General features: G+C 32.0%; 1 protein-coding gene across 1 annotated transcript; it reads left to right on the top strand.

The window, feature by feature from the left end:
• Positions 1–6969: 6969 nt before the first annotated feature.
• TRIADDRAFT_60281 (uncharacterized protein) lies at positions 6970–8079 on the top strand (the record flags this gene model as incomplete). The annotated part of the gene is made up of 1 exon (XM_002116275.1): positions 6970–8079. The coding sequence occupies one exon, from the start codon at positions 6970–6972 to the stop codon at positions 8077–8079; it is 1110 nt and encodes a 369-aa protein (XP_002116311.1).
• Positions 8080–9073: the final 994 nt, after the last annotated feature.

Genomic DNA, 9073 nt, shown 5'->3' with positions numbered 1-9073 from the left:
TTAAGAATAAATCATTTTTAAATATAGTGGCATATCGTTCATTTTCCCTTATTTTTATAATATAGTAGCATATCGTTCATTAAGAATAAATCATTCATTTTTATAATATAGTAGCATATCGTTCATTAAGAATAAATCATTTTTATAATATAGTGGCATATCGTTCCTTATGAATAAATCATTTTTAAATATAGTGGCATATCATTCATTTTCCCTCATTTTTATAATATAGTAGCATATCGTTCATTAAGAATAAATCATTTTTATAATATAGAGGCATATCGTTCATTAAGAATAAATCTTTTTTATAATATAGTGGCATATCGTTCATTAAGAATAAATCATTTTTAAATATAGTGGCACATCGTTCATTTTCCCTCATTTTTATAATATAGTGGCATATCTTTCATTTTCCCTCATTTTTATAATACAATGGCATATCGTTCATTAAGAATAAATCATTTTGCATGCCCACCCTATCTATGTTGAGATGATTCATGATGACAGAAGAGTCCAATGACAATCGATTTGGGACGAATGAAGAGTGGACATGTTACCGTTGAAATGATTCTTGACCTCATTGACGCATACGTACGTACAGTAGTACAGTTGCGCCCAGCTTGAACTAGGCAGATACTAGACGAAATGCATACTATTGATCAAGGATAACATGAGGGTCAAGGTTAGATAGGAGATGCTAGAATAGTTAACCTGTCTTTCTGAAGTCGTTCATTTTCAATGAAGGAGGTAGAGCCTATTGAGAACGAATCATTTTCCAGTGATATGTCAGTGACTTACTGTCGACAAAACGCACTGTATTCATCCATGATGACAGAGGAGCCAATTTAGTGTGGATAGAGGATGAATAAGTAGCTAAGTAAATCACCATCCAAAGTGAATCTTTCCTATTGACGGCACTTAGCTCATCATTCTTGGGAATGAATCATTTTATGGCCCCATGTCAGCTACCCTTGCATCCCATAATTATGCTGTAGCGATTCCCTGTCATCAATCCAATCAAGACGAATGAGTCATTTTATGATTACGTATCAGCTCTATATTTATTCTGAGCAAGCTGAAATTCTCTGCGTAGGAGTCCTTGTCTTGTTTCATTTGAGTCCTCTTCACTATCATCCTGCATCGATAATTCCATCTCTCCTTCTTTGAACTCAGGCATATTTAATTTGAAAGCTAGTTTATTTTTCGTTGCCATGTGTAGTCAAGCTATTAGTAGCCAATTTAGTGTGGACAGACGATGAATAAGTAGCTAAGTAAATCACCATCCAAAGTGACTCTTTCCTATTGACGGCACTTAGCTCATCATTCTTGGGAATGAATCATTTTATGGCCCCATGTCAGCTACCCTTGCATCCCATAATTATACTGTAGCGATTCCCTGTCATCAATCCAATCAAGACGAATGAGTCATTTTATGATTACGTATCAGCTCTTTATTTATTCTGTGCAAGCTGAAATTCTCTGCGTAGGAGTCCTTGTCTTGTTTCATTTGAATCCTCTTCACTATCATCCTGCATCGATAATTCCATCTCTCTTTCTTTGAACTCAGTCATCTTTAACTTGAAATCAAGTTTATTTATTTTTCGTTGCCATATGTAGTCAAGCTATTAGATAAACTGTTGTTGTCAACAAGTTAGATAACGTATTGAAGCAGCTATTGCTTTTCTGTTATTGTTATTCTTACTCCTTCTTTTTCTAAGATCTGCTGTTGTAAGAAGTTTTCCTTGTCTGTCAGAGCTTGTTGTACTATTACGCAGTATCTCAATCGGTAGAGAATCAGTAATGAAATCTGCTATTAAAAAATTACTTGTGTCGCAACATTGCCTGTCCTGTAAACTACTGCTTGTTACCTTGTAGTGTACTCGCCATAGAACGTGAGGAATCCTAGATATCGCACAATACTATTTACGGCTTATCTAAACCTTATCTACTGTACCACTGTAGATTAAGATCGCATGCTACAAATGTTCACGTGCATTAGGATATGGTATTAAAGTTATGTTCGTACTAGAGCTGATTTGTTGTCACAGTTCTTATGTCTCGATAACATGTGTACAGTATGATATCGCGTTTGGCTTGGCCTTCCAAATAAAGTAGACTAAAGCAAAGGAAAGCTCAAAATCTCAGATTCTTGATCTGAATGATCTATACTCTGATTACAGTTAGTAGAACAGGTTTTGTTACACTTTCCAGGCCTGATCAATCACATGAGATGACTCATCTGTCATCTTTCATTTATATTGCAAGTTCATCCATTTTGACTCACCAATTCTCCGTATTCTGAAAATACGGGCCCACATCGCGTCCACTACAATGTCATGAGATACACGTGTGTGCGTGAATAACTTGAAAAAAAACGAATTCTATTTTCTAACTACGTTCCGTCATGTCATTGAATATCTGTAATAAGCGAAAACTTTACCGAAAATACAATAATCGCTTTCTTTTAACAGATCTAAAACACGATCCTCTTTTATATTTCGCGGCGCACAGGATCATACAATTTATCATTTGTACGTGATAGATGGCGATGATAGAGACTACTTTATTCTTTTTACGCTCTTCACCATTGTTGAGATTGAATAATATGGTAGATCATTTCTTGATAGGACCATGGTAATGTTTGTTGATGAGACCTATAAGCGCAAGAGAGGTTGATAACATCGGTTCTTATGCTAAAGCATATCATCTTGCTATTGTACAGATATAGTTACTAACAAAGGTATATTATTCCATAAACGGTCCTGAATAAACAAGACTCTTGGATATTGGCATCATTGAACTTGCCTTATCGACAGTGTATCCTGTCCTGTAGATTGAATTCACTTCTTGTTGTTTGCCTAAAGGGGCTTAAACAGAGAGTTTCCGTTAAGATCCTGTATTTGCGTTATATTAACTTTACTTACCTGAGAATCGATGGCATTTATCGTATCGATGGATCGTCGTCTAAGTTATCAATTTAAGACATCGATCAATTGTCGAGAGTTCTATTTTACCAGTAGAACTTGCGATGAAGGGTTATAGCCTTATGAGGTCCAACATCGAGACTAATCGAAAACTTATCTGAAGAATCTATTTTTCGGACAAAATACTCTACTGGCTGCTGCTATTATCAACTGTAAGTTCATACTTCAAGATTTCAATAATGAGAAAAGTAATTATAGCCTGTATCGAGAAGGTAAGGTATTGTATATCAAACTACATCTAATTCTTGTATATAGTTGTCGCATTATCCTATCCAATACTTACGAAGCTTATTGCAAGATGCTGCATTTAATAGTACAATGACATAACTGTCAAATTGTTACAGGATACTTCATAAGTTCGGGTAGATAGCTTAAATAATAACTACAGAATACTTTACTTATGTTATGCAATATCATTTCCTACAATGCCATTATTGATTTAATACAAATGCCGGTATGCAATGAGATATGACTGTGACATATAAGGGTATTAAAATATTTTTTTGTATACGGCAAAATTCAATATTATAGCGCATCTACGTATTGCCACCGTCGACATCTTGTGCTTGTAACGGTATAGATATTTTATTATAATAGCTTACGGCTACTTTAATCATGCGATGTTATTCATTGATATTGTGAACACAAAAAATATTAAAGTAGAAAATTATAGGCTTAACGATCGATGATGTCGTTATCAACTAACATTTTTAATTTAACCGGAAGAAAAAAATAAAAATCAAGTTAATTTTACTATACGCATGTTTCTATAGCTATTAATGTATTGGTATTCCCATTTTACAAGGTCAATGTTATTCAGACAGAAAATATTCGTTGACGGATGATAATTGTAAAACGTATGTAAAAATTAATCGTGGTAATCTTGCAATTTAAATATTATTATCATAACGAACTAATCAATATCAAATTACAAAAATAAAATTGAAAGTAATTATAATAATATATAATAGCAAATTTTGTAGTCTGAATGCATTGAGTCATTTTATTGAACAAATGAATTCAGAATAAGAGCATAGACGGTACGGATATGCGAGTAAGTATTTATACGAATATTGATCCTTGGTATACAGTAGCAATAAAGTGCGGCATACAAAAAAATAAAGTGCCCTCCTACTGGGATGGGACAGCGTTAAAAAATTTGAATCAAAGGGTTGATTCATAAAATAGTTGAATACCCATGTAAAAAAACAATTTAGTAATAATGCCCAATACCTATAAACTACAGGCTTTCGTCTAAAAAAATTCATCACTTATACCATTTAGCGGTATTGAAAAGCTCTTTGACTAATACAATCTATTATGTCAAACTACTATATGTAGAGTTATCCTTTTAGAATTTACAGAGAGTTAAATGTTTTCCATAGCGATGATAGTCATTATGGCACTATTGTTAGTTGTACATAATACCGTGATTCAAAGAATAATACTTTTCGGCATCTGTACATGGAGTATATAATCATTGAGAAACTACCGTAGACTACAAGGGGCTTTTTGATAGAAGACCATGCATGCAAGTACAGCATAATGATACATATCTTTAGGTAGTCAGTGTAATCCTTTCCAAGGAAAGTGATGTTGAAATGCATTATTTAGTATTATGTACGAGTATGCAATGTCATGACAATGTAATTCATTCTGTTGTTATTGACTTACGTATCTATTGAGTTACCGCAGCTTAAGGCTTAAAATGACGTTAAAATTGTTTTAGCTATGATTGATGGTCGGTCAAACTAAATGATTCGACATGATTGGTTTTACAGTACTGGACCGCCATTGTTGTTTCTCTCATAATCAATTTTACTGTAACACTCACAGATATTCATTCTAGAGATTTTAAGTTAATAGCAGATAAAATTGACAAACGTAAGTCCAATTTTTAAAATCTTACGTAATCATTAAGCCTACGGCATTCAAAAATTGAATCCAACTGTAATCAATATAAGATCACTTTCCGATACTTCCTTTCGCAATCTACAGTTGAATTCATCGATGTTATAATTGCTTAATATTTCGATCATTTTTATAACGAAAATCGAAAAATAGCGCATGGACAAATTATGCCATTAAAACTTGACAATAATCTGAAGGATGCAAGACAGATATATTAAAACAATATCATTCTTCAATAGAATTACGAGAAAGTTTATCCAATATAATATGTAAGGTCATGACGATTCTTTTATCTTAGTCAAAAATTTGACAACAACTTTTCCTCCGGTTACAATTATTCAATTTTTAAACTAAACCAGAGACTGAAAGCTATTATGATACATTAAAATAAATAATGATAAATTGGATATATTGTTACCGCTTCATACATCACTAAAGTAGGAAGATACAACACATGAAAACAAAAATAAGCTTTGTAAAATTATATTTACTCCAAGAAGACCTGTACTTGTTATTACTTTAGTAGACAATAGTGTACACCACTTAGAAAACGTAGTCAAAGGAGCAATAAATGGTCAAAGCTAGATCGTCGCGGTACAATAACTTTGATGGAAAAGAATAAATATAAATAAAATGATAATATCTGCTTATCGGCTGTCTTAATTATCAATTCCTTGCCAAGGTTTGATAACTGCGGCAAGTTTTCCTCTTTATCACGGAGACCGATCAGTGTCTTCTATTTCATTTTGTTACGTATTCGATTAAATGGCTAAAAGAATTAAAAGCTAGTATTAGTATTCCATCTTCTTCTACTGATAAATCCGTCTAGAATAACGGTTTTAATTAATGACATTTATTCAGCGATATTTATCTTGCATTATCAAATCAATCTATAATTGATAATTTTCTTAATTCAATCTTGGTGTGATGTACAAACTCAGTTCGCTTCTTCATAGTATATAATTATAGTGAAGATTAAACAACGATTTACTCAACTATCGTCTACGTGATACGTTGCTACGGTATCTAGGCAATGTTTAGATAGAAACATTTCTGGTAGAGTAATTTTATACCACTCAGTTGATTACATAACTTGATTAGCCCATTCGACAATTACAATTTTTTACTCAATACTGTATCTATCACAATCATTATTCATATTCAATTAAAATATCACCTGCATATACCTTTAATATCATCATAAAACGTCCTCTTTCATGAAATTTGATGGTCAAATCTGCTATTAAGCTAACAGCAAATTACGATAATAATACATTGGCTATTACTACTACTATACTATCGGCTGATTATATCAGTGTATTCGGGATTTTATAACGAGACAATGGCTTTGTCTGATTTAAAATTGATAACAACAACAACTGATATCCAAAATTTCAGCTATTGTCCAATGATTGCCAGTTGATGAAGATATAATTCATCCCTAGCCAATAATTTATAGTCGATTTTTTATTATCTCAACATTTCTATTTAGTTGAGTTGGTATCAATCAAGCTATCATCAATTTTATGAATGTAAAGTAAATACTACACATCATACTTGAAACATCGTTATTGATTCAATTTTGATAGTTATTTAAAAAGCAGTAGCTGTAACTTTAATGTTTACTAATTATTTACAACGAGGAGAACATCAACGATTACAAGTTAAAGGTGAAAAAAAGGAAACCGTAGTATCACTACATAAGACACATCTTGGTGTTATATGCATTTTTATTTTGATTCAGCTTGGCCACATTATAATGTGATTTCTTGATCATATCCACTTCATTTTGCTTAAATAAAATTTTTGATACCCTAGATAGTAGTAGTCTGAAGTATTGTGTAGTAGTCGCAATCAACTGATATTAGCTCCAAAAGAAACCATTTTGGATATATTAATCCTATACTATTTAAGCTAATGCATTAACCAACATTGTGGCAGTCGAACGATCTGTACTCTATCAAGCTTTCTGGCTACTTATTCTATCGAGGCTAATGTTCAATTTTGTTTACCTATAAAATTATTCGACGACCATTAAAGTTCTTCAAGTTGAAGGTAACAAGTTACTTTCGTCATGGTTGAGACTTACTCTTTACTTGAGGATAATATTACCGCTAAAAGCGTCGCTTGGTGTCTATCATGTATTGGTATCCTATCCAACTTATATGTCATACTTCAAAGAGCAAAATTAAGAAAAATATCAGTTAGAGTTGGCCCATATACCACTCAAGCTCCTGCCAGTAATACTCATCAACCTCGAACTGTTAAGAAAACAACCATTAAATTAAATCGTGTCTCCATTTTTTTAATTAAAAATTTAGCCGTCGCCGATCTATGTGGCTCACTGTACTTATTACTGGTTGTAGCAAGTGACGCATATTATGCTACTAATAAGCCTAAACTCTATAGCATGGGCAATAATCGTATGCCCAATCGAACAAATTTATGGTTAATCAGCCCAGCATGCTCTGTCGCTAGAATGTTATTAGCCGTCAGTATAACCATGTCGCACATTATAACATTATTTATTGCTATTGATCGTTATATTACTTTCGTATTCATTAATAGTAGATACAAAATCGATCTTAATCGTAGTAAAATAATCGTTGTTCTATGTTGGCTCATTGGTATATCCATTTCACTCATAATTACTATTAGATCAAGATTTTTTATCGACTATGATGGTAGTGACAGTTATAATATTTTTGTAAATTTATGTTACGTTGGTAGTTTTCATGATATATTATTGAAATCTATGGTATTTATAACGATTGCTATCATGTGCTTGTCATATTTAATCATGATCGCTTTATACCTAGCTATTGCACACCATATACGTAAAACACGAATGGCTGTTAGACCTGTAGAATCTGGTTCATCAGGCGAGAAACGCATTTTATTATTAGTAGTCCTCATTACGATGACTAGTTTTATTGCTTTTCTTCCATTTACTGTTATTGTAATATTAATACAAGATTCAAATATGCGAATTCATCACGGTATTATTCCAATTTGTTTCTTTTTGGTATTCGCCAACGCAGCGTTTAATCCTATCATTTATTCCTTACTATCCTCACGATTATTTCGTCGATTTTATAGAAAACTTGGCTGTTGCCATAGTAAAGGTTTATCGCATTCCGAAACTACAACCATTTCGAAATCACAAAATAGTATTATTGCTTAAATTATTAATATGATATTTATGTTTTATTTTTCTATCTAATTTAAACCTTTTAGAAAATTACATAATAATATTTATAGGATAATATGTTTTCGTCTACTTTTGTTATTTTCAATTAGATCAAATGAGGGTTAGTGGCGTACAAGTCAGAAATTTACTATCATTGAATTGAAATTTCCTAAAATTTTTAATTTCGCAAATCAAATTGATTCACCGATTAACTTGTATCGTCAATGCGTTTCTAATAATTTAGTATTAACGTTTTATGAATAGCCTACATTTGTTAAATCTGATATACTGATCTGTAGGAACTTATGTAACGTGCTGATTGGAGTGCTAGACATTTAACAACATCAACTAAACTGTCTAAAATAGGGATTAAGTTAGAATTAAGCTTTCTTGTATTCAATAGAATTGCTAGTGCATCAAAATAATCCGAGTAGGCACATTTTGTTAAGTTATGAGAAATGTCATTTGTAAAATTTAATGATTGCCTGTCATTCCATCAAAATTTATGACATCAATGTATTACCTTTTATTTTTGTTGGGCATCTTTTAATAGTATTAACTATGTTTAAATCTGTTCAAATTTAGTATGTGAGTAGGAATAAACGGAAATTATCGCTTATGACTTCTTGTACAATATTGATTTCTTTTATACATCATGTATTCATCATTATAATGTAACTAAGAAGCTATTTTGGAGGAAGGATTGCATAGTTTGGATGAATGACTCCTTTGCTCATTTGCTTTGCTAATTAATAATTTAGAAATGACTCATAGCAACATACTTTTTTACTTATCGTATTGATTAAAATTTATAAAGACGAAATGAATTATTTCAAAAAATTATTTTTTCTAATCAAATACTTACATGGGTGTAAACATATCTACTTACTGAAATCAGCAAATATATTCAATTCGAGTAGCGACCTTATTTTACTGCAGACGCTTTCGCAAAAATCTTTGTAAATTGAAAGCTGATCCCAACGTTTAT

This window comes from Trichoplax adhaerens, genomic scaffold (assembly GCF_000150275.1).
Source record: "Trichoplax adhaerens TRIADscaffold_14 genomic scaffold, whole genome shotgun sequence".
NCBI classification, from domain to species: domain Eukaryota; kingdom Metazoa; phylum Placozoa; class Uniplacotomia; order Trichoplacea; family Trichoplacidae; genus Trichoplax; species Trichoplax adhaerens.
This window is presented reverse-complemented; position numbering and strand designations above follow the sequence as displayed.